This window comes from Bombus vancouverensis, chromosome 9 (assembly GCF_051014615.1).
Source record: "Bombus vancouverensis nearcticus chromosome 9, iyBomVanc1_principal, whole genome shotgun sequence".
NCBI classification, from domain to species: Eukaryota; Metazoa; Arthropoda; class Insecta; order Hymenoptera; family Apidae; genus Bombus; species Bombus vancouverensis.
The window spans coordinates 1,595,223-1,621,235 of NC_134919.1; the positions used below are offsets into that span (position 1 = coordinate 1,595,223).

Genomic DNA, 26,013 nt, shown 5'->3' on the forward strand with positions numbered 1-26,013 from the left:
CGTTTTCGATTGGAAGCGTTGAAGTATTTCAATGTTGGAGTTACTTGCTGTTCCCCATAGTTGGATTCCGTAGGTCCAGACAGGTTTTATTACGGTCTTGTAGAGAGTAATTTTATTCTGTATGTTTAGTTTGGAGCGTCGGCCCGTGAGCCAATAGAATTTCTTTAGTTTGTCCTTTAGTTGCTTCGTATTATCTGAGATGATTAAAGAAATAAATCTATCAAATTCGAAGATGGTATCCCACTGGGGGTAGCCATCCACATGTTATATTGCTATATCACTAAGCTATAATATTTTACCAAATGTCCTACTGGACAAATTGTAAAATGTAAATAAAGAAATAAATAAATAAAAAAAACACCTATGCGAATGATAGGAATCGCTTTGATCGGGAATGAAGAAACAGAGAGGGGAGAACGGAATGAAATGTAGTCGGTCGATAGACGTTGGATGCGAGCTTTCTAAGCTGTCCGGCTGAATGAGCCCACAACATGTACATACTTACTTACACTTTGCCAATGGGAATGAGACGAGATAATGCATGGTGGGTGTCATCCGGTGACTACCTACACGCTGCTTAACTTCCTTCCTGCATCTCTGTACTCGACGTTCTTGTCCAAATCCTCTAGTTATTCCTAGATAGAACTGCATTTTCTAAATATGAAAGAAACCGAAACGGAGTTGATCGTGTCACGGGGTAAATTGCAGCCATAAATGGAACAAAAGCATCGAACTACTATGCACGTGATATTGTTTTTCACGTGTTTCGCGCGTAGTTACGCCAAGTATTTTTCTGTTGCGCTGGTACAATTTTCGCGCTAATAAACCAAACAGTGACACACCACCGTACGCGGCGGCTCCTCACGCTGTGGAAATTTCCATTCGTGAAAACCAGTGGCGTAGTCAACCGCTTATTCCGCACTGAAACTCCTTCCACTTGCATTCAACTTCCGTACTCATATTTCGACATATCCAAAATGTTTGGTGTCCAGCCTGCGTATAAATGCCAATGGTAGGCATCTTCGATTCATTCGTAGGGTAAATTCGAATCATTCTCTATGTCACCATTATCTATTATTTCAATGATTTTATCGAGAATGATAGCCATAAATCACGCGTTGATAAATTAATGCTTTTTTCATCGCATAGTAAGCTATTTTTTCGTTTCTACATTAGTATGTGGAAGATAACGAGAATATCCATGTATTGCAACATCATGATCCAATGATTCCAACAACTTTGACATATTGGATATGTAAAAATTATCGACTACGGTCGTTTCCATAATAATTATTTTTAGCTTCACTGGCTAAATATTTTTTAACGCCGTTCTTTACTCTTGACCTCGTTAAATTTATTTAGAGATATCAGTTGATCGAAACACGAGTTTCATTTCATACTTACTAGAATTAAGTTGCCTTCAAATTTGAGCACAAAGCACATAAAAGATCAATCCGAATATTGCAGCGGACTATGGTAAACAGCAGATGGTTTCAACGATTGGCTGTGAATTTCAGTTGCGCAATGTCGATCGTGTGTTATCTCATTTTTAATTTCTGATAATAACAGGCTAAACGGTATAACAATTTTGACAATGCAAATCTCGTTGAAGTTTTCTACGTACGATTCATTGTTATTCATGTGTTACGTCAAAGTAACGATTGCAAGCGACTACGATGACGTTAGCTGCCGCAGAATAAACTAAAAATACGACTATTTCCTCTAGGCTTTTTCAAATAATATCACGAAAAGAACGAGTTTGCCGCAATTATCAAAAGAAACTCGTGGAAGTATTCTTACAAGCGGCTCGTGTATGATTGAGTTACATTCACACAGTGTTATTTTAACACAAAGTATCATTTTAGTTAGATTTTATATTTGAGAACTCCAAATATATCTATCTAACGCGCTGACTGCTTGTGCATTCAAATTAAACATAAAACGAACAAAGTATGTACATAGTTATGCTATCATTAACGATATTAATAGCCGCATAAACGAAAAAAACTTAGTGTGGAGGTCGATTGCAATCGAAAAATCAACGTACTCACGCGACGTTTATGTAAATGTGTTACAGATACGGCAAAGGTGATTCTATTTAAAGTATAACGAACTCGAAGAACGTCCTTTTGGTACTATTTCAGTTAAGACGATATATCGATTAGTTTACCAACACAATGCATTTAAATACCAACCGGTAATATGAATTTATATTTTTTTTCTTTAGAACGAACGATTTATTTCACAATATACATACTTCAGCCTATAGGTGCTATCTGCAACAGGCGGTTACGTCGACAATTCCGTCTTCCAAATTTTCCTCGACTATACGTTTAGCTTACATTATTTTCGACGCTGAAAATCGTTCGACGAAACTTTGATTGCAAATTGGGTTTCGACAAGTTTGTCAAATCAATCTTAAAACTTAATATCGTTCTTATATCTGCCATACTTTTAAGATCGAATGCCCGATGCCTGATACAATCGGTCTGTCGTTCGTCGATCGTATCAATGCGATCGTTTCTATTCTTATCGATATTATTGGTAAATCATACTTGAAAAATTCTATATAATCATGAGTCATAACGATTGCTCATTCGTAACTCGAATATCAAATGCTATTTTGCACGTGTCATCGTCGTATTAAGCAACTAATTGTCGTCATATTGAAATTGTTGCGTGACTCAGTATGAAAAAATTACGCGAGCATCCTAAGAAGCTGTGGGAACTTTCGCTGTCACAGGTTTACCTTTGGAAAAAGATACTTCAGGAAATTAAGAAATACTCTGTTAATACTTTGAAACTCATTTATTGAACATGACATAAAAATCACGATATATGATAATGATGAACCGAGTCTATTGTAAGCTTTCAAACTTTAGATATATTATTCATCTTGAATGTTCGCCTGTAATATCTTACTCGAATGTCTTAACAAACGCTAACGGACTCGTTATTTTATACATGTATAATTATATTCATGGAATGTGCACCCGTCATTTCGCTTTCTTTTCCATTTTGTACGTCCATGTACGTATATACGTCCAGAAAAGAAAAATAGGAAAAGAAAAAAAAAGATTGATAACAGGTTTTTGACAAAAAATTCCAAACGTTCGCTTAGTATCGTATATTTTGTTATTTCTTCTTTTTTCAATCTTGAAATATTGAGAAATTAAGAAGCTCGATAATGTACCCGACATTTCATTCTTGGTGAAGTTATGTTGAAGAACGAGCGTTACGGGCTTTTCAATAACAAAAGCTGCTATCTTATAAAAAGAAAAAAAAAATAAATACACAACATAAGACCGAAAAATAGCGAGAGAATGATAGAGGTTTGTGGTGGCAAAGAACGAACAGGTTGCCGCGGAAAAAGCAACAGCCGCTCGTGAAGTCTATCATGTATGTATATAGATGTTATATTTTTATGCGATCCTGGGGATTTTGGCAGTGACATTCAATCGTCATGGTTGAGGAGAAAGTCATTGAGGGATCAACGATACTATGTATATCGACGAATAATGTCGTTTTGAATCGCCAAAGCGACAATTCTACTTCTACACTGCAAAAATATTAGACAAAATATGAAACGGCGAGCATATTCTACTTATAATACAAAAGCGTTATTCAGGCCGTTTTATTATACGTAAAGTATACCTAAGTAAATACGTAAAAGGTACGTAATAGGTTTACATAACATAAAGCTCACCATGCATATCTCTAAACGCGATAGAAATTATTTTCTGATATTTACGTTCGATTCTATCGCTCAATCCAAGCCGAAACTATCAATTTGTACTTTCGTATGAAATTGCTCCTGACCGTTTCCCCATGACTCGTACCTCCATCTCCTCAGCCACGCGCTAAAAATCAGCTCAAAATGTCCCGAGTGAGGTATAACGAATAACCATAACGTAGTTGCAATAGTTATACAAAAAATAGTCAAATTGTCGAATAATGTATATGTATATATGCACACAACAGGCGCGCGACGAGCGCGTGTGCGTGTGTCGATGTATACGTATGTACATATTCAAATATATATAAATATATTTGTATATATTCATATAGCTTTATAGTTGCGCGAACATTGTGACCGTAGAATGAAAGTGGATCGAGCTGGAACAGATAAACTATAAGATACGTACAGCTAAGTGTTTTATAAATCGAATTAAAAAGTAATAAACGTTATGTAAATATTTCGAATCAAGGGGAAAAATATTATATACAAAAAGATAGGAGGTCAAAGCTTCCAATCCACGTTTACTCCGCGGTCCGAGGCCGCCGTAATAAATAGATCGTATTATCTCGTCAATCTCTAAATTCTAATAACACCATTCTTCCTAATCAGTACAAATCAATCAACGAAATGATGGAACGAAATTTCGCCAAGGTTCGTGCAACGTTCTCGATCCTTCGCGCGTCCCAACACTTCGTCAAGCACCACGTTTTAACATCAGATCGGTAATTCTATTGTTTTTCTGTTCTCTAAAGCAGTCTTACATATAACGGCAATTTTTCTGAATTAGTCCTTTCATTCTTATCGGATCTGATCTTTTCCTTCGTTCGTTCGTTCTTTCTTTCCTCGTTCATCCCGTATATTCACTGAAAAGAAAAAGGAACAAAAAAAAAAAAAGAAAAGAAAAAAAGGAAAGGAAACAAAGAGAAGAAAAACTGTCGGACAATCGTCTTGAAAATTAGGCGACGTGCTTCTCATATCAAATTTGATAATCTTTTAGAATTTAATGTTGAACGATATCTATTTAGAAAATAACTTATCCCGAGAACATGTTCGATCGAAAATTAAGGAAAAATCGTTCGACCCTTTGTTCTCGTTCGGATCAACATTGTTATTGAACGAGGAAAGAACTCGTCGCTGTTGCTATCAAAGGACGCGCATTGATTGACGGAGAATCGAAGCGTTCGTACGAATTTTCGTAGTAACAATAACATTTCCCCAACTTCTACCTCCATTTTTTTATTTTTTTGTTTTTCTTTTATATGATTGTTGCAAAATAATTCTACCTTATAGCTTACGGTATCACAGAGTTACACGCGGTATCATATAATTGCTCCCACTTCGTAATTTCGCAAAACGATAAGGAAAGCGCGTGATCATCTTATTCGAAAAATTGAAAATTGCGGTAATATATAGATGGACGCAGACGATGTCACCGTATTACGCATATAAAAAACAAACTTCTGTTTATCTTACACGTAATTAAATACTGTTCAATTATTATGAAACGGAACGATACGTTGCTGTAACTTTGCTCGAATTATATCGTCGTTAAAGTTCCGTATGAACTTTAATTTTTTTAAGAAACAGCAGGACGTTTCAATCATACCGTTCTTTGGTTTTCAATACCTTCCATCGTGTATGAGACGATCGAATAAAAGCAAAGGTAAAGAGGAGAAGGATAGGAAAAAAAACGTGAATTTAGTATTTGTAGAATTGCACATAAAAGTATCTCTAGGATTTCATTCGATGTCTTGGAAAGACGTCGTTCTGCGTCCAATTTTCGAGGACACTTTCGTTTCTATATTCCAGGATTATTCGTATCAAACAGATTGCTCAACATATAGCAAGTAACAGGCTCGACCATTTATCTCGACGCAACTAATATATCATTATACTATAAAGAAATTTAACAAACGCTTCGTAACGACTAATCAAAACAGCAAAATCCAGTACCTCGGGCGCGGGACAAAGGAAAACCGCTATGATACACTTGGATACATACTGCGAGGATTCTTTAAAAAATCTATCCTTTTTGCGATATAAACTAGCAAATAAGTCTCGTATGTATTGCAAATACGTTCACCTCGAAACGATACCACAGGGAGTTCAACCTCAAAAAATCAGAAACGGATCAATCGGGAAGAAAGTTTGAAATAAGCAATTTTCGTGCGGGACCAACGTTTTATAAATAAAAAAAAAAAATATATATTCGTGCATCGTTTCGAAGACAAAGTATTTGCTCGCGTGTTCGTTAAGTTTTATGCGAGACGAAGTTTAACGAAAGCGTCAAATAAATATTTACGCATATAAGTACGCATATATGTGTATATATATATACACATATACGATTAAAATAAGTAAGTCTTTTCTTAGGCTCCGTTCTCTCACTAGCTCACCTATATTGTACGTGTATATAATGCGCATTCGTATACCCTTTCGCAGTTTTCGCATATACGCACGCACATTCCCTTTGGAGGCAGCAAGTAATCTTAACGATGAAAACAAGCGTTTCCGGTTGTCGTATGCGAGAACCTCTACGGGAACTCCTTTGACTCGGACGCGACTTACGCCACGTCATAGTCAGCCCATTTTTCTGCTTGCCCTAATATTTTAAAAACATATTTACCACAGTTACCATTTGATTGGCTAGACGTTACACGAATGATAAAAGGAAAGTAAGAATCTTGTAAGTAAATTCCAAAGAAGTGGGAAGAAGCTCGAACGAAATACAACTTTGTTTTAGCTACATCTTTAATAGAAAGGGAGGAAGACAAAAAGAGAAAGAAAGAAAATAGAGGAAGGAGAAAGAGAGAGAGAGAGAGAGAGAGAGAAAAGGAACAGAGCGTGAACAATTTTGGTCATTTTAGTAAGAAGCGAAGGTCGTGTAACGCTTGAGCTGTTTCTGAGATTTTATACGCGCAATAATATATGTACAATGAAGGAACTAGCTTTTTAGGTCTGGACATTAAGATCCTATACCGACCCCGACTGGCCACGAACTATGCAATTATACGCGTACGAAACGAACGCGAGATGAACGCGAAATGAACGCGAAATGAATGCGAAATAAACGCAGTCCAACGTACGCGCCAACGTAGATAACGTAGATAACGACGAATTCCATTGTGATTATGTACCTCTTTCACTGGATCCTTCTTGTTGCTCGTTCCCGGTGCTTGTGGTCCTTCGCTCCTTCTTATTAGATGCCACTGTTGCAAGAATCGATCATCATCGTCGTCACTGGCAATCGAATCGCGGGAAACTTTTTCTTCTTACGGCTCGTTCCATTCTATTCCCGTTGCTGTCGTTGTCACTTTTGTTGCTGTCGTGCTGTTTTACCACGCCGAAGGCGGCGGATCCGGACAGGATCGTACCACCCCCTCGTGGATCGTTGCGGACGTGGTAACGGGTGCAGAGGTACGTCGGATCTCGATCGGTTTCGAGCCGGAAATCGGTGGCCGGCCCAAAACCGCCTGACTGTTTCACGACAAGTTTCGCTGATCTTCAGCGGTATCGTCGGCCTTTTTCAACGACCTTTTCAACTTGTCCACCAGCCGATTGTGGAACTTGTTCAGAGAGTTAGAGCTGCCGGTTTTCGGCGGAGACGAACCGGTACTCTTGCTCGGACTTTGCAACGAGCTTTGAGACGCCCTCGAGGACGTTCTCGAGAAATGCCGAGAAGTAAGGGGCACGGAACGGTGAGCCGGCGATGTCAGAAAGTCTGACCCTGGTGAGGTAGACAACGATGGACCCTCGGATTTTGAACATTCCGAAACCTGCGAACAAAACGAATCGTTTCTTAATTCTTTACTTAAGTTCTCACGGAAATCGTTAAAAATGTATCGATCGGATGATATCGATTCTAAACGCGCGCCAACTTCATTGCATAGCTACTACTTTCACTTTCTATCTGGTCCTATCTTCTGCGGTCCACTCGGTTCACAACATTCTTATATTCTACACTATACTTTGCAATTTCACGCTACGCGTATACGCTTTCGAATTTTCCGAAACAAAAACAACAGAGAAATTCACCCAATAATCTTCTCGAAAGCGCGTCTTTCCTGATGGAAAGTCCTCGTTGATAATCTCGCGTTCGAAAAGTTCCAGGATGAAAACTAGACCGAGAAACTCGAAGAGCAGGTACGAGGAGTCGACGATATCGGTAGGAATACGGCACGGGTAAGCACAAGTAGATACTTGGGCAGATAGATAGAATCGTAGAGGCAACGCGTACCCGATTGTCGCCCATACTGGATATACGGCAAACGATCGACGTATTGTTTCTGCCGTGTACTTCGCGGAGCGAATTTAGCATTGCATTGCGTTGCAGACAAGGCCGAATGCCCTCGATGCAACGTTACGATGGAACAGTGGTTCGCAATCAAGCACGCCGCATCGAGTAATCGATGTTGCACGTGCGCACGTGCGCCACAACCTCGGACACGACGAATTTCTCGCCGCAGATTCACGTACTTTGGTTACGCGCGATTACGTAATTTCTTATCACGAGAGCAATTGGCTCGATTCTTGGCTTCGCGCGTGGCTCTACGTCCGATACGAATTAGCATCCGATCAAACGGTCCTTGCTATACCGCAAAGACGCTGACACATGGTCAGCTGAGTTTCGGTGATTCGAGTATTTCGAAAGCTTTACGAAATTCACTACAACGTCGTGTAAATCGAAAGTTAACACGGGTCGTTGAAACTCGGCTAAATGCTCGATCGAGTCCAACATACATACACATGTAATTATCGGTTAACGCGTTCACAGCCCCGTGCGATTTATAGCAAGGTCTCACGCTTACACTTCTCGAACTTTGCCCGACCACAACGACTACGACGATATCGCCGCGATTCAAAACGACACGCATCGGCGAAACACGAATATGTTTTTAAACGAAAAGATTTGGTTCGAAGGAACGCTAATCGATGGTGTAAAAGTTAGAAGGATATAAAGCGATAAAGATAAGACCGGCGATGAAACTTGAGAAGAATTTCGCCTTTGACGCCGGAAGTCTAGCTAAATAGCCTTATCGATGATAGATCGAGTTGTGATTTCGCGATTCGATCAAAGCGATACTATCGAAAAGATTATCGCACGCGATGCGTTACGAAATTAGGCACAAACGTTGCGCAACCATGTATCACGCCGTAGCTAAGATATGCCTACGAATGTCGCGTCGCGAACGCGCGGAAAGAACTATTTCCTCGCGAAAAAGCGCACGAGCAAGCGTGTTTTCCGTTCTGTTTTCTTCATCAGCATTACCAGAATGCCGACAATGCGACTACCTCGCGCACGAAGTGTAAATAGGTATGTGCCACAATAAACGCCGGAATGTTTCGTATCCGTCGTCGAGTCACTTTCGTCGCGCGTAATCGACCATTCGCTGCCTGACCGTGAAATTATTTCCGACCGCCGCTGTACGTATTTACGTATCTATATGACACGCTTGAGAAATATTCGTGATCGAAATTCGTGCGATCTATGAAATGCATTTCGGATACGGCACGCGTTAACAACGTGCTTGAGTTAACAACGATATTCTCGAGTCTTTGAATATCGTTTCCACGCGATATCGTTATCTGAAAAAGCGCGACGAATGCTCGAAACTTACCGTAACGATATGGAAAATCGAATACACATCGTGCGAACAAAATTTCGCGCCAACTTCGAGTTACCGGAACGCGTGACTCGATCCGTTTGTATCGATTCTGTAGGTTCGGTTTCAGGCGGATTTGTAACAGATGAACCACTCACCTTTCTACTGCGACAGGCCTGAGGATTGGAACACTCGGAAGATCGACGACTGCGGTTGGTCTTGTAAATGTCCCACTCGTTTTTCATAACGGGCATCATAAACGCCATCTCGATAGCCGGCACTCGTGACCGAGCACACACTCTCTTTCTTTCTATTCCGCGGAAAGTTGTCTTCCTTTTCTTTCACCTAGCACTATACCTAGCAGTTGTCTTTCTTGTTCCGTTTTTCTGGAAAGTTCAAACCAGACGGTTCCTGTCGTCGCTAAACGTCGATAGTTTTTCCAAGAAATTCCGTTGAACCACTGCGTGCTCTCCCTTCACCAGATTGACAAGACAGTTTCTCTTTGTAGCGGGAATTGACGAGTCAGTTTTCGGAACGCGTGTGCGAAACGTTTGTCGCGATTCGAATCCGCTTTTTCGTTTAGGTTTTTCGTCTCGAAATCGAGTCGATCCTAAATTCGCGCAGTGTTCGTTTCGATCAGATTCTCTGACTCCAATAGAGCGATTAGACGCCGTCGTCGACGACAACAATGACTCGTCACTGAGGTTGTTGTGGTTGCTAGTACCGCTGCCAACTGATTCTCCCAATCGCTGTTGCTACTATTTCGACTGGAAAACTGCATACACGTCGTACGCTTTCACGGATAGCTGGTCGTTTTTTATGGTAGTTCGGCGTGCTGCCTTTTCAACAACGTTCTCGATCACGCGCGTCCGGTCGATGCGGTAGTCTGCTACGGAATGAGCACGCTGCTGCTCGTGTGGGTAGGTGTAAAAGGTTGCCATGGTGGGGATCAGCGGCCGACCCTATTGGTCCATTCTGAGGCGGGACTCCTACGTCACAGGTTACCATTGATTTTCCAATGTTGATACACACGGCAGCATGACGTCCCGGATTGATTTTCTGGCAGGGGTTCCTGCTGGATCGCACGTATACGTTGCCCCGATCCCGGTATATATCTACGTCAACGCGTAGGAATGTCTCCTTCCCTCCGAAAAGGATTCGCTTCGACCTAACGAGCGACCAGCTTCCTCTCTGGCCTGTCCTCGACCCTTTCGCTTCTTCCTGCAAAAATCTGTTTTCTTCCGCTCTCTCAAGGTCGCCTTACGGCAAATCTCATCGCGTTCAAACGCAGATACCAAATACGTATGTACACGTGCGATGCACGTTCATCCATTGCGATCCGTTTCTCATTCGCGATATAATTAGGAATTGCCAGCTTCTATTTTTGAGCTATTATATCCTTCGAAATTTTTCATTCGATACGGAATACTACTGGCCGTTAGCGCTGGCGCTGACGCTGGCGCTCGGAAACCTTGAGACGTAATTTCATCCTAGTAGCGAAATGACGTACAACAAACCGCTAATAATCGTTGAACGTTAATAATTGGCTGGCACATAGTGATGCAATATTAAAATAAATTGCGCGGTACGCGATAGGTATATATTAGAAAACCAATTCTACCCAATTTGCGATCATTTTTTTACCGATCGATCGATGCGCGATGACACATGACAAATGTACCACCCGATCAAACCAGAAAAATGTATTCTACGCTGGTAAATTGCATGTAAAATTGAGAGAAATACGTTTTATATCTTGATCAACGGTTAGTATCGAGTGCACGTATCTACAGTCGGTATCGTATCATCCGTCGGTCACTAGATGTAACAGTAAAAATAATGGTAACTTATCGCAAGAGTATTATATATGTGTTACAATACAAGCTTTTCCAATGTTTAGCATTATTTCCATGGTTGCGAACTTTTATTGAACTAAAAAACAGTAGAATAAAGGAAATATAAACTGTAATAATAGAAATATGGTAGATCTAGATATCGCATATACAGTCAATAATTTGCAAACGCGATCTCGTTTGTCAGCAATTTGATCTAACGTGGTACGTAACGACCTGAATTTCTACATTTTTGAAACTATGACGACTCCAACAGTTATAAATAATACGGAGACGTAAAATGATCATGCATTATCATTTTTGTAAAAAGTAAATTTATTTCGTTCGCAAAGGTACAGGGATCTTGGTTTAAATAAACGCAATTCGTTTGTTTCGTGCTGTTGTTGAGTGACCGAAAGAAAGTATAGGTACGCGATATATTCGATAACTATGCTGCTTCCGTTTGCCTCTATAAAAGACAACAGGATTGTCTTTGTTCTAACATTTCGTAAATTCTTCTTCTTTCCTTAACTATAAGTAGATAGTACGTAGCTTCGTGTTCGTACATCGGACAATAAAGGAACTGTAAGACCTGGCTTATTGTTAGTTTCAACAGAATCGTCGATACTATTACAACGATACTACGGTAAAAAACACTGTTTTTTTTTTATCATTCCTTGGAAATTCATTAAAGTAACATCATCAAGAAAACTTTCGCGAATAGATACTTTGAGGACTTGCGTAATCTTGTACTTGTAGTGTTAGTATCGCCGCGATCAGACCTTCGGAAGCTCTTACACAAGTGGTATCGTTTTCCCACTCGGTACTCAGAAAGTAAGCAATTTCTATATTATCATATTACGATAAAATAGTTATGTTTTTTTCTTTCCTTCGTACGCGTATTATAAAAGAAGCGTTTACCAACAGATACGTTTCGTACGGCGTGTTATAATCGCTTTAATCGCCAAACTGTTACGAACTTGTTTTTTTTCAACGCTATACTTCTTCGACGTGGCTAAATGATATTTTATTATATTGCACGATCGCAATATCGTTACTCTGTAAAATCGCTACATTCTTTTCTTTCAATGAAAATACATCTTCGAATATCATCTTATGATTTAACGACAGTGATATCAAGATACCATCTTCTGTCATTTCCCGTGGATCTTTCATAAAACATAAAAACTAGGGGGCGTATCTTTGGCACGGTTAAGAGGTATTTGCAATTGTTTTCCGAAACACCTTTCCGTTCGCATAGTTCGGTGATCTATAAGCTAATACGCAAGAAGCACCAAATTACAAAAACTTGAGACGGATTCGTTTAGGGCCACCTGGCTCTTCCTCTATACGCGTAACATTCCAGTCTCTCTCTGTGCAAATATATTTATCTCGTCTACGTTTAGTGTACAGTTATGACTTACACGCTAGCAAATACTATATTAATATCTCTTTTTTGGCACAGACTTGACAATCACACCGATCACAAACATCAAAAGTACTGTAACTTTGAATAAATAACTTTGCGTTTCTTAGATACCGTTGAATATTTAACAGGATAATTTTCGAATATCCAATCGTTTAATGCCAAGTCGGATGATTCCAAGTCATTGTTAGTTTAAGTACTTGAGCTATTTATACACACGATGCGCATAAAAATAATATATTTTCGTATTGAACACTCTTTAAAATGGCATTATTTCCTTAATAATTTACTGTGACAAATGAATTTCATATTTAATTCTCGAATCATACCGATGGATAACCGTTCTGTTTCTCAGTTTCCTTATTTCTGTTAAATGCCCCGTGTACCTGTAACCCTCTGCACTCCGAATTTTATTTCAATTTCGTTAGCAGCAGTTGGTAACGCTTTTAAGCGCTTTATTTGAAATTTACTTGAACTAAAAAAATAAGACAATTTAAATAAACGAAGGAAGAAACAAATTCACTTAAATACCACTTTTATTCGCACTATTGCTATATTTTGTAATTTTTAAGTATATGATATATCTTGAAACAATTTCCAGGAAGCAAACCTGGTTGTCATTATCACGTTTCATTAAAGAAACGTGGACACGAAAGAATGTCGGGTGGAACTCGACAAAGTAGCTTCTGAGATAAAAACTGATATCGAGTCACACTCGATATAGGAGTGCAAAGGGTTAATTAATAATTTTACGAAAAAAATTCTTCCTCTTTTCCTCCGCAATATTGCAATCTCAATGAAGCGTAAAACAATTACAAGTAGCATTGCACGGCAGAACTTACAAAATAACGCTTTACACTATGCTTTAAGGCATAACGTTACGAGTCACGTGTTAACAGGACTGTTAACGAGAAAATATTGCATTTGGGTAACTTGTACATGTTGCACCTTAGAAAAATATCTCAAACAATTCGAATAAAAATATTGCAACGATATGTCTCCTTTAAACTAAGAAATAGTCGAACAAACGAACGAACGATTTCATAAACAAAACAGATAAATAAACGATATATCGGGTTGGCAACTAAGTGATTGCGGATTTTGTCGGTATCGGCTAATGACAGAATCCGCAATCACTTAGTTGCCAACCCGATACGAATAAATAAATAAATAAATAATCGAATAATCAGACTATCGCGTGAAATATAAAAAGACAAGCAAGCGTATAGATTATAGGGAGAGTACTATTTCAATTTCGCAATTCAAACGTGCAATTCGAATAGAGGTGGATCCTCTGATGATCCCGCAGGTGATGTCGATGCTTGAATCGCTTCTTACACCAGGCGCATTGAAATCTTGGCCCAACGCCGCATTCCAGCCGTAAATGCCTGGTTAGGTTGCACTTGTGGGAATAAGTACGACCGCATTTCGGACACAAAAACGGTGGCCCATCTTCCAAATCCTTCAGCATCTTCCAAACTGCAACATTTTGTTAAGCACACGATGAAACGTTTGTCACGCATTTGATACAACGATTGGCAAGACGTGGCGGAAGTAGAGAAACAAGCGTTTTACGGCAAAATAATATTAATGTCGGGAAAGAATACAACGAATTCGAGGACCTTACATCGAGCCATGCTATGGCAAAATAAACGTGTTCCTTTCCTCTCGATCGCAACAAAATTTAGATAATCGTGTGAAGATGATTGGCACACTCGCGCACAATTACCTGTACGTTCGTTCTAAACAATATTCTCGATCAATCGCAAACAACAGTTTTCGCATGCAACTATCGACATTTCTATGGAAGAACAATTTCATCGTGAAATACATCCGTTTCTCTGACTATTATACACGGTTTCTCAACGGTGTTAACATTTATTAAATGAACATTTAGAACGATGAGAATCGTCACGGTCTGCTATTCGTCTTCATGATACGAAAATTAATGACGCAATAAGACATACGTAACAAGAGATCGATAATAAATCGATCAGAGATACGATAACTTTTCGTAAATACAAAATATTTATTTTCTTTATCGTACAATTGTGAGTATTCATCGATGCCCATAGTTATCTATGTATGTAAGTACATGCGTGTATACTCGAACAAACTTCTCCCTTGTTTCCTTTGATATATTTTATATATACATATATATGTGTATATATATATATGTATATATACAATAATGGTTTATCGATTTCATTTCGACTCATCTTACCTATATTTCATCTTTGTCTCGTTTACTCTTTACTTTATTGTCCTGTCCGTACTACGTTTACCACGTAGAGCAGATATTATAATTTGATGGAATTCAACAGAAAAATGGCAACAAGTCAGTCTACTCTGGTCAGTCGAATATTAATACAATGGTGAGTAACCTTCGAGATCACCGTTGAATTCAAACTATACACATTTAACGTTTCTGTAAATTAATGGAAATGTACTTAAGGTTTCTGATGAGTTCTCATATGAAGAAGCAAGTTGTGCTTGTGTTTCGACTTCTTGTGACATATGGGACACTCGAATTGCGGCTCGACACCGCACTCGAATCTAATGTGCCTGTTCAAGGAGTGAGGCCTCGTGTAAGCGTTTCCACAACGCGAGCAAGAGTAGCTGCAAGTATCGCGAACATTCGCGTGATTTCCTGCCAACGATGGCTCGTCTAATCCATTCTCCGACATCTTCCCCGACGCAACAACGTCGTTCAGGCAATTTCCAGAACGTTGTATCTTGCTGGAATACTCGTTACTGTCGGAACCTGGCTTCTCGGTCACTTGACTTTCCGCCATCAGACGAAGGTACAAGCTCTGGTATCGATAATACCATTCGATCGCTGCACTTGGTGAGTACTTGCGTTCTAGAAAATAGATAACAGAATCAATATCGTTCTGCGTTGTCTGCTATTCGTTTCGTCGACGATTCTCTTACATCGATAGTCGTTCGAAAGAGATGAAACGTGAATTACGCGAAAGTGGATTTACACTGAAAGCACGAATCGTGGTACGTTCAACCGATCACCGTGAAAACGATTACCCGCGGCTTTAAATCACCAGCTCGATCCTGTCGTTTCCAGTTATCAAGTCTGCGATCAAATTTTCGAAACTCCTGAACGTAAGACGCGTTCCGAGTGCTATTTAGACATGAAGACTCAACGAGACATCGAGATCGCTTACGCCCTTGTATTTCTGTTTGATGTCCAAATATCGTCGAACGCGGCTTATCTTCAAGATTCTGTTACGTTTGCTGACGTTTTGGATGGCGCGTGTTATTAAGCAAATGTAAAACCCGTCTCATAAAATTAGTTACGAATATGAAGTTGATTTTTCTGGCAATTGACACAGACACATATACGAGGTTTAGGTTCACCGCAAACAAGGCTTCGTGTTATGATTAAGTAGCACGTTAAGTTTTTATACAAGCAGCCACACTTTACTTGCAACATTTATAAACTTCACCGAGATTTTCCACCTTTCTCTTTTCTTCCTTCTGATTCGCTTTATTTCACGAAAACGGAGAGCATGGTCGCCGATTCGGATACAACGTTGAACAAGCGATTCGACGACAACAGGCCGATAGGAAAGAGAGGAACAGCAACTTGCAATTTATTGGCATTGTTATACTTGAAATTGATTAAGACGGTATTATCGATGTCATTAAAGAATATAATGACAATTGTAATTCACCATATTTATTCATTCTTATCACGGCTTCCTAGTATTTATACGTTCAGGTATAGCAATTTATCGTTACGCACTTACACGCTATTAAGTAGAAACCGATTATGACTTAGTTCAGTTTTAGTCGACGAGATCTGATCGATCTGTGTTTGTGAAAGAAACCGGCGATAAGAAAAGTAATATTTTTAAAGCGGTACAACGAACGTATTCTAAAGCAGTCTTGTTGCGATTAACATAGTTTCATCGGCTTGAGATACTATCCCCGTCGATATAAAAAGACAATTTGAGAATCGCATCGAGTATTTTCGCAATAGTATATTCTCGAGGAACATTTTTGTTTCGCCGGTTAAAATATCGATATAAAAATATTCTAAAAATCATTCGTGGAACAAAGATCACTAAAGTTTATGCGGTTTAATGGGGCTTCGGTATCTTGTGTCGCCCCTGATAATGTTCGTTTAACTTATACTGGTGATAGAACTTTTTCGGACACAATTTACAAGAAAACTTTTTTTCTTTGTTACCACACTCAACCCTCTGATGCCTTAATAAACTGTCTCTCCACTTGTACCTCTTGCCACAACCGAAACAAATATTCATCAAGTTGCCATCATTGCGCAAATATTTCATTTCATCTTTTTGCGGTAAATTCATGCTGGCCGCGTAAGGTTGAAACCCCGATGGCAAACCGTATGGCAGTTGCAACGAGAAGTAGCCATCTGAAATTCAAGAAACAAATAAACCGTTTAGACAGCATTGCCGAATTGTTACACGAGAGTGAATAATAGTGAAAGAATCTTAGAAGAGTAATTCGAGCACTTTTTCAACCTGTTCAAAGTTCTTACGATCAACCATGTCGATAATACTAGACGCTACGGAATTGTCAAACGATATCGATCGATACGCGCGGTGCAAGCTGAACGACGCGATTCTATAGTTTTTCGTCGATCTTACAATCGGTTCGTTAAAATGCCGCTTGAAAAATTCTGTACTAAACGAAGCGTTGAACAGGAGCAATAATATAAGATAAAACATTGAAACAACTTTATTCAACGAAAGTGAAATGCAACAGATCGTACGTAGGTACAATAATCATCGATCGATCGTTCGAAGAGGGAGCATTCGAATGGCAAATAGGTAGAAAGAACGGAAAGAATTCCAAAAACCAATTCCAATTGCAATTCCAATTTGTAGAGTTCGCGGCTACAATATTACACGGACTGGTGATTTTCTTAAGGGGGTATTCTGGTCTAGAAATTTGAAAAAATCGAAAATCTTTTTCTCATATTTCCAAAGTTTAGACATTCGAGAATATGCCCTTAAAAGGATTTTTCAAAATTTCAATTGTTTTATGAGTTACAGCCATTTTTCTGACGCAGCATCTGCTTAAACGCGTTTTTCTCGAAACTACTTTTTTCGAGTTGGCGTGCACGATATCTCAAGTTCTAACGAACCGATTCATTTTAAATTTGGTCTAAATATTCCTTATATACTCCTCGATCGTCCGGACCACGCTCAGCTCAAAATCTTTAATATTACTATTTTTTAAACGTTCGGAATTGTGAAAAAAACGTGCGAAATAAGAAATTTTTTTTCAAACGGCCGTCATTTTCTGAGAAAATGTTGTATTGACTTTTCCAAGGTTCAGACGATAGCGGCATCCATACTAATTAAGAATCCGTTCGCATTTTTTGTTTCCGACGACCAGAAGGGTTGATATCATGCACGTCACGACACCCCATTTTTTTGGCAGCACCCACTTTGCCAGCTCGTAACTTTTTAAATATTGAGTTTTTTTTTTCAGTGAATTTTTTACGTAATCTCGAAATATCAATAAACAAATGCTAAAAAGAAGGATAGCAAAAATACTTTTTGTTTCGCTTGTACAGAGCTTCAAAAATCGCCCGAAACTCATGCCTCTAGACCAGAATACCCCCTTAAGTCGCTACTCTCTATTTGTGTTCTCGTACAGACTCCTATATACTCCCATTGCTTGACTTGAAAAGCGGCAAGTGTACGAACGAGTCTAGTCCCTCCGTTACGTAAACCTACATGGCAAGCCATTTATATTTTCGCGTTTACAAATGCCAGTTGGCGTCAACTCCAGAATTTAGTAATTAACGTTTATTCGACGAAACTTCATCCGACGTAGCTTTACGACGAATTTTTCCAAATAGTTGAGAAGAACATTCGCATCACACGCGTGTAATTTGTCGACAGTCGTTATGGCACACGTTAAATTACTGTGGTTCGCGCGCACATATAGTTGTGCGTGTAACCATGTGTCAGTGGAATAACTTTATCAAGTTCCATGTAACGTGGCAGACACGAAACGAAAACATTATTGACGATATAAAAATGTTTATAGACACGCGCGATATATTTGGCTGCTGGTCAAATCGCTCGATGGAAAAAGATTCGAATGCAAAAAGAGAAACTTAGCACCTGGCGGATTTATAGGTCGTGGTAAGCATCGACGTGATTCCGTAGTTCGTATCGGTACTTGAACTTTTTCTCGCATAGATGACAGGAAAATTTCTTCTCCTTGTTCCCACAGTCGACTCTCTGATGTCTCCTCAAGCTATCCTGCCATTTGTATTTTTTTCCACAATGAAGGCACACGAATCGTGGTCCAGGAGCAGTGACGCACGAGTTGGATTCGTAACGTGGATGCATACCGCTCGCGAGACTCGTCGATCCTCCGATTTCCGAGATGTACGATTTGTTAAGGAAGTACGAAGGCTCCTCGTCTTCTCCGATGTTACGAGCCTTTCTCTTCAGCACCCATAACGCGCTGTAATCTCTCGTATCTTCGATACCTGCGGGAAAAACGTTCAGTGGCAGCGATCACGTTTCATGCGCGATAATTATTGCGAATCATGTAAACTAAAGGCAATGTAATATACTTTCGAATGTTTCCAGTGTTTGTTCTATGTTTAATTGACGCATAAATATAGATACAAATACAAATTGCATGGAAATAAACAAGCGTGAACATTTCCGTTAGGTCGCATAAATTTCGCAGAATGTTAATCGAACAAAGTCGTGAGAAACATTTCTCTTTCTCGTTTTGAGAAAAAAAAAGAAAACAAAAAAGGAAATGTATCGATCAAATGCGATTCGACAGTTTCTTTCGATAACTCAAAATTCCATATAAAATGGAGAAAATTCACGTTCTCTCGCGCCATCAGAAACGAACAATCACGAAACGACAAAGGTTCCGAATAGTCTCAAAGTGAGAAGAAAATTGTCTGCACGCTTTTTTTTTTTTTTATTAAACGGTCGGTTTATCGGTAGCTGTAGACGCGTTGTCTTTGTCGCCGCAAACGAGTCTCTGATGCCTCCTCAACGTGTCCAGTCTTTTGTAACCTTTGCCGCACTGATTGCAATAAAACTTTTGTCGATGTAGCCATTCGACTTCCTCTTGCAGCTTCTCCAACGACGCGTCGCATTTGGCTTGGTGCCGTTTAAGACTGTCCATTCGCGTGTACGCTCTGTCGCAACCGTCGCATCGAAATTGTTGATGAGATTTCACGCTTTTCCGGAGCACGCTCGATTCCATGGAATTCAAGATGGACGAGTCACAGAGCAAATAGTTCATCGCTAACTGTCCGTGAAACGAGATCTCACAAACCTCGGCGTCGTCCTCTTGCTCTTTTTCCGAGTAGCTCTCCGACTTCTCACCTGCAAAGAACACCATTTCTTCGTTATAAATGGGAGATCGCAAGTACCTTGTTGCGCTAGTTTTCCTCAAAAAGGGTAGAAGCATGCATGTGTTTCGTTATAGTCAAATTACCTTCCATTCGCCTTGCCTTTCAGCAAAAGCTTGACATACGTGACTATTCGCTGATTATAACGCGAATATCACTAACTTCGTTAGCGATCGGAAAAACGACTATAAACGAGCGTTCTTTACCGAGAGAGAGAGAGAGAGAGATGGGAGAGCAGGAGAGAGAAAGAAAGAGAGAGAGAGAGAGAGAAAGAGAGAGAGAGAATTCATCGAACAGATGAGCGGAGATTAAAGAGTGTCGTTTGAAAAACGTTTTATTCAATTTTGAACATACCAAGAAACATTAGCTTCATGGACGCGCTTAACTTCGCGGTTATTTACTGTGATACATTTACAGCATCCTCGATATACATATACACACGTACATAGAGCATGAAAGTGAAATTCTTTCTGACAAAAACCATATCACAAAGCAAAATATTACAATTATCGTACTGTGATATTACGCTAATTGCTTCGTCATCGATGATTCTAAGAGTATTTGATACCGTGGATTTTCAACCATTTACACCGATAGGATAGAGTTTTACCACTCTATAGAAAATAAACAGCACTGTTGCGGCGCGATGCAGGAGTATTTTTTCTAAATAGATGAAAATCCAAACTATCATAGTCACGTTCTTTAATGTAAGTTGTCTCGTATTTCTTCCTCTTTCTGTGCAATATTATGTAATATTTTCAACAAGAAATACTTGTAAAGGTAGCGCGACTTCACGGTTTCTATAATATAGAATGTATAACAAGGTACATAACACAGTGGCACTTATTTGAAAAGATGAAAACGTTGAATTGGTACAGAGCGTATATGTTGTTTCCTTTTCTCTTCCCCCCTCAATCTTCTTTATAACGAGCTAATCCATAACTGTGGTAACGAATGATAAAGATAAGAAAGATCGTACGCGTAACATGATCAACGTATAAATTTTATATACTTCGCTTCGAGCGAATCACGAAAGTGGGAAACAGCCAGAAGAAAGAAAAACCAAGGTAAAAATTTGTTAAAGTGGAAACTCAGTATTTTTGATGCACGGCGTTCTCCTATGATGTTTGCGATTTTAAAAAGAGAGTCGAATGCGCCGATTTCACGTGAGAGATCAGCGAGAGCGGCTTCGCGAACTTCTTGCCGCAAAAGCGGCAGTACATTCTGTCTCCTTTTACTCTGCAATAATTCTTCTCGTGTCTTCGAAGACTGTCGAGCCTCGAGAAGCTTTTGCCGCATTCCTCGCAGATCACGCTCTTTGCAGCCTTCTTTCGTTCCGCCAAATCGTAACTGCTGGCAACGAACTCGAACAGTGTCTGCGGCTCCTCGTACTCGTTCTCCTGCTTCACGAACCAATCGCTCAAGTCCGCTCGTTTCCCTGCGAAGAACGAACGGTTCGCGTTAGCAAATATAATTACGTGGGTTTTATCGTTAGTCGGTTGATCGTATGAAACACAGGACAGTACATGCATCGGAAAAGATACAAATTTTCACTACTGCTTCGGTGGCAGTAATCACGTGAATATACTAATTTCATCGTGTTTCCGCGATATTGCGGGAAACGACATGGCATAGAATCGATTTCGACCGATGTGAAACACACCTTTCTCTTTTTTGACGTAGGTCGCTTATTCGTCACTTATTCGTCGCTTATTCGTCGCGTTCATGCCTTATCCCACATTCAAAGAACAGCAGACAGAACGTGTTGTTGCGGAGCCAGATGTGTTTATTGATCGAACGTAACAAAATTGAAAAATATGCTATGCCCGCGTCAGGTAGCTTAATTATCTTTATTCGAGATTCGATTAGAGTAAGGCTATAATAAAAGTTTCAAATTTCTACCCACGCAGAACACACTCATAACATTTGACAGCAGTACTTGAACCATTCGTTTGATACATTCGTTTGAGTTTCTCTCTAACCTCCGCGAAGCTCCGGCAAAACGCGTGAAACGCAGAGTTTATTCGTCTTGTTGCTAGTCGATGACAACTGCTTTGTACGAAACGAAGGACGTTCAACGAGCTTTCCTAAAAGCAAATCGTTCGTTGTTTCTAATTAGACATCGATCAAATTCGTCGCAGGGGAAATATAGCTTGATCGAATCGATGACAACGTGTGAAAGCAAAGCTCAAACATAAGCGGAGACAGATTACATTAACATAGAAGATTAGTGGTTATAAAGAAGATCATTCGATAAGGAGCGAAAGCAAACATTGTACCACCACTTTATAATAAAGCTCTTTTCCATCAGGAGCCCGGAATAATGTCACTGATTTCTTACATGTATACTATATACTAGTATAGCAATACTGCACTGTTAGTTGATGCGATACAAATAAATTACAATCGTCGATTATACTGTAGTTACAAGAATAAACACATCGAGTAAAGTTACGCAAAAGTGTAAAAAGATAGATGGATTAAGTGAAAAGAGAAAGGAAGTGATATTACTATATTACTGACTACTCAAATATAAAGCCCACTGTCCCTTCGCTTACTAACTTGGCGAAGTAGCGTAGCATATACGTATAGAGTGTTTGATGCGACTAAGAACGCGGAACATTCGATGAAGATGATGATATTTGCTCTCGACGGGTTAAAAATGCGTAGGATCGTCGACAAGTTAAGGAGCGGTGTGTTTGGTATTGTAGTGATTTGTCAATTCGTATCTCCGGTAAAACTCCCTTCGACATATTCTGCAGTGATGTTTGGGTAATTTCCCGCATTCGAGTCTTTGATGTCTGCGAAGATTAGCCATCCACGAGTATCCTTTGCCACACTCTCCACACATGTAACGTTGCAAGGAGGTACGCCCGCGAGTCAAGCGTGGTTTAATCGTTTCCGGAATCAGTTTGATATCCTTGGATTCAAAAGCAGCAAACTCGTTCATCAGGTTGGAATCGTCTGGAATACGAGAAACATCGATTACTGCGAATTCGTCGTAAGCTATCGAGAAGGATAACGTGGGAGAAAGTGGCAAGAGTCTAGAGAAATTGGACACATCTATATTTGCTGATATTTATACGCGCATAATTTACAAGCAATTCAAGTATGAATAATTTTATTGAATCGATGGATTTCACACAAAATACAGCAAATATATCGCTGTACGAGCGATATACGGAGACGATGTACAATGAAAATGGAAAGAAAAGTAAACTTAAATACAAACTTAAAAGTTACTTCGAACTGAGAGAGAGCATCTGTACAGGTAAACTTTTCTAAATCAAGTCTGAATGATGAGCCAGCAAATGTTCTTTCAGTCTGTCGCGCCTGTAAAACTTTCTCGAGCAAAAATGACACTTGTTTCTCGCTTCCTTGTTGCCACATTGCAGCTGATGTCGACGTAAACTGTACATCCAGGTATACTCTCTGCCGCAAAGCGCACAGGTGAAGAGCTGTTGTGGCTGTAGTTGATGCTGTTGCTGCTGTTGCTGTTGCAGCGGTTGTTTCTTGTTCGGATCGAGCACGGGACACGGATAGTAGTACGCATCGTTGTAGTTCCTTTCTTTCAGCAACGGATCGTCCATGGAACTGCTTCGATAATCGTTCAAAGTGCTCCAGACGCTCTTCGATAGAACACCTGTCGAAGTAACACATTGGTGAACAAGCAGCATTAGATCAAAAGAGGAAGTACCTCGGGACAGAGGAATGGTTTCGCGAAACAGGGTTAGATAAAAGTATGCGGTCAAATTAGGCGAATTTGGACAGATCGAGTAGGTGATCGAAGGAATCGCATTTGATTTGGTGCGATGAAAGGAACACGAGCTACGAGAATCAATATCATTGTCAGTAACAGAAATGCTGGAAAACGGTGCCGTTCCATTATATGTACGTCAATATAATTATGTTTTAATCGTTCAGATTCGTTTATTTGTCGATACATATAAAACGCTATGGTGAGATATAAAGCATTACGATTGAAACATTTGTTTGGTATCCGTTCCGTTGAAACAAAGTATACGGAATGTAATGGACATGATAGTATTTCCGTACATTGTGCATCTTCAGCGTACACCTCGGTTCTTTCTCATACAATTACATCCCGTTACCTTTCCCGTTACGTATCCAAAATGTTATTTACATGGTGGATTAAATAGCAAATCTATTTTGTATAAAGAAAGATCTCATTCAACACGATTTATTTCGAGTGAAAAGAGAACCATCAAACGATTACGAAATTTTCGATCGGAATCGAATTTCAAATGAATCTAATCATAAGATACATGTATGCGTGTATAAAATTCAAACTAACAACTCAAGATCAAAGATTTACACGCCTCCCACGTGATGTAATTCACAGAAGGGAAGGATTGTCGTTCGAAAGAAAAGGATAGAGCTGCAAAGATTAAAGACGAACGCTTTTAGATATTCGTAGAAAAGATTTGTTTAGCGCATTGATCGCAATCGATGCGTCGCGACTACTGTGGGAATCGCGGTCGAGCAGCTACTCCCGTTCTTTGGCGAATACCGGCGAGTCATCGGTTTTCTCCACAATGTGTGGCAGTCTTCTTCGGCATCCGACGATGTGCGAATTCAAGACGAATCTGTGCTTGAATCTTCTATCGCATATCGGGCAAACTTCGCAAGGTACAACGCCGCACTCGAGTCGTTTGTGACGACTCAAAGACGTGGTGGCCTTGTAAGTTTTCCCGCACCTGTTGCAAGCGTACTTCGACCCGCTATCCTTTCCATTTTTTCGTCTTCGATTTCTGTTCGGGTTGTAAGGCATGCCCGGGTAACGTACCCACAATGGTTCGCTATTGTCCTGCGGTTGTTGTATATCCTGTGATAACAGCATTGTCGCCAAAAGCCCTGAAACGAAATGATTTATTCGTTAGATGTCAAGCTTAGGCGTCCTTATCCGTTATAGTTTCGTCCTTAGCGTGATGAGCAAGAAAAAATATTTTTCCTTGATTCGAGAATTAAACGAGCTTTAAGTGTGCCATGTACCTGGGAAGTTGGATTTTTCACCACGGGTGTTTGTGGTCGGTGCAGCTTTGGATGTAAGAAGAACGATCAAATGAGTCGGGGGAAGAAGGACATGATAAAGAAGAGCGGGAATGTCCTTAAAAAAGCAAGCAAAAGAATAAACGTGTTATTTAAAGTTGAGAAGGTAATACGTAAAAGAACATGGTATCTTGCATCCGTAAAAAGTCTTTTTACATAATACTAATTGTAAGCAAGGGAAACGCGATCGTTATGTAGAGGAAAACATGTATTTATTTAACTGTGTAAAAACTATACAACGCCGCAGCTCTGTTGTCGCTTTCGCGTTACGATTCCTTCGTAACGTGTCCATTGGGTCTTCTTGCCTTGCTTCAAAATTTTATCGTCGCTTTGCAGAAGCTAGCTGTCGAATTATAGTTTTCACAGGCTTAAATTTTATGTATTCGCTTCTCCGTGTTTTCTGTTAGTACGACGAATGTAATATACAAGGCAGCGTTTTATATCGTTCCGTAGTATTCCCGCTTTCTTCTACACGAAGCCAAATGATGCGTTAGCTTGAACCTATGAGTGAACTTTTTCCCACAAATTTGACAGCTTTGTCTTGGCTCGACTCCGCATTCGAGCCTTTGATGCCTTCGTAGCGAAGTTTCCAGCTGATAACCCTTTCCACACCTGGTGCACTTGTGAATCACCGGTCGCCTCTTATATCGTAGATTTTCGATGTTCTTCACCGTCAGCCTTGGTACTGGAAAATAGAGAAAAGACGAAACGGCTGTCAGTAAGAGGAGAACGCGTTTCATTCGATATTTATACGCGAAAAAAAAGGAAAGAGGATCGTTACACGTCCTACGAGCGTAGTTATGTAATATATGTTAGGTTCACCGTTTAGTACGTGAATTCTAATATCGTAGAATGGAAACAAAGGCGAACGACAGCAGTGACAAGGAGGGGCACAGCGCAAGAACGAAAAAGAAAATTTGAATAATTTACTTACGAGAAACCGCGTTTTT

At 39.8% G+C, this 26,013-nt stretch overlaps 6 protein-coding genes across 12 annotated transcripts; all 6 read right to left on the reverse strand.

Annotated features, from left to right (window-relative positions):
• Positions 1 to 2,793: 2,793 nt before the first annotated feature.
• Positions 2,794 to 10,249, reverse strand: LOC117159964 (uncharacterized). The gene is made up of 2 exons (XM_033340269.2): positions 9,501 to 10,249; positions 2,794 to 7,515 (listed from the first exon to the last, which is right to left on the reverse strand). Exons 1-2 carry the CDS (start codon positions 9,606 to 9,608, stop codon positions 7,222 to 7,224), a joined length of 402 nt encoding a protein of 133 aa, XP_033196160.1. The 5' UTR covers positions 9,609 to 10,249; the 3' UTR covers positions 2,794 to 7,221.
• A 2,885-nt stretch (positions 10,250 to 13,134) lies between these two features.
• LOC117160045 (uncharacterized) lies at positions 13,135 to 15,256 on the reverse strand. The gene is made up of 2 exons (XM_033340438.2): positions 15,051 to 15,256; positions 13,135 to 14,079 (listed from the first exon to the last, which is right to left on the reverse strand). The coding sequence occupies exons 1-2, from the start codon at positions 15,115 to 15,117 to the stop codon at positions 13,850 to 13,852; spliced, it is 297 nt and encodes a 98-aa protein (XP_033196329.1). The 5' UTR covers positions 15,118 to 15,256; the 3' UTR covers positions 13,135 to 13,849.
• Positions 15,257 to 15,353: 97 nt separating this feature from the next.
• On the reverse strand, positions 15,354 to 18,945 carry LOC117160038 (uncharacterized). 2 transcript variants are annotated; one of them, XR_013059200.1, is made up of 3 exons: positions 18,729 to 18,945; positions 16,075 to 17,002; positions 15,358 to 15,463 (listed from the first exon to the last, which is right to left on the reverse strand). XR_013059200.1 is itself a non-coding variant. In XM_033340431.2 (2 exons), exons 1-2 carry the CDS (start codon positions 18,802 to 18,804, stop codon positions 16,698 to 16,700), a joined length of 381 nt encoding a protein of 126 aa, XP_033196322.2. In that variant the 5' UTR covers positions 18,805 to 18,945; the 3' UTR covers positions 15,354 to 16,697. The 2 variants fall into 2 exon arrangements, 1 of the variants encoding a protein (XP_033196322.2); XM_033340431.2 differs by having other exon boundaries at positions 15,354 to 17,002.
• Positions 18,946 to 19,198: 253 nt separating this feature from the next.
• Positions 19,199 to 22,686, reverse strand: LOC117160065 (uncharacterized). Of its 6 annotated transcripts, none has more exons than XM_076621542.1 (3): positions 22,556 to 22,686; positions 21,976 to 22,080; positions 19,199 to 21,431 (listed from the first exon to the last, which is right to left on the reverse strand). In XM_076621542.1, exons 1-3 carry the CDS (start codon positions 22,614 to 22,616, stop codon positions 21,112 to 21,114), a joined length of 486 nt encoding a protein of 161 aa, XP_076477657.1. In that variant the 5' UTR covers positions 22,617 to 22,686; the 3' UTR covers positions 19,199 to 21,111. The 6 variants fall into 6 exon arrangements, with proteins under 6 accessions (XP_076477657.1, XP_076477654.1, XP_076477658.1 ...); XM_076621539.1 differs by having other exon boundaries at positions 21,657 to 22,080; XM_076621543.1 differs by having other exon boundaries at positions 19,199 to 19,967; positions 20,080 to 21,431; positions 21,657 to 22,675.
• A 170-nt stretch (positions 22,687 to 22,856) lies between these two features.
• LOC117160066 (uncharacterized) lies at positions 22,857 to 23,767 on the reverse strand. Its single transcript, XM_076621544.1, has 2 exons — positions 23,237 to 23,767; positions 22,857 to 22,957 (listed from the first exon to the last, which is right to left on the reverse strand). Exon 1 carries the CDS (start codon positions 23,668 to 23,670, stop codon positions 23,275 to 23,277), a length of 396 nt encoding a protein of 131 aa, XP_076477659.1. The 5' UTR covers positions 23,671 to 23,767; the 3' UTR covers positions 22,857 to 22,957; positions 23,237 to 23,274.
• Positions 23,768 to 23,898: 131 nt separating this feature from the next.
• On the reverse strand, positions 23,899 to 25,486 carry LOC117160040 (longitudinals lacking protein). Its single transcript, XM_076621545.1, has 3 exons — positions 25,285 to 25,486; positions 25,007 to 25,121; positions 23,899 to 24,868 (listed from the first exon to the last, which is right to left on the reverse strand). Exon 3 carries the CDS (start codon positions 24,852 to 24,854, stop codon positions 24,501 to 24,503), a length of 354 nt encoding a protein of 117 aa, XP_076477660.1. The 5' UTR covers positions 24,855 to 24,868; positions 25,007 to 25,121; positions 25,285 to 25,486; the 3' UTR covers positions 23,899 to 24,500.
• Positions 25,487 to 26,013: the final 527 nt, after the last annotated feature.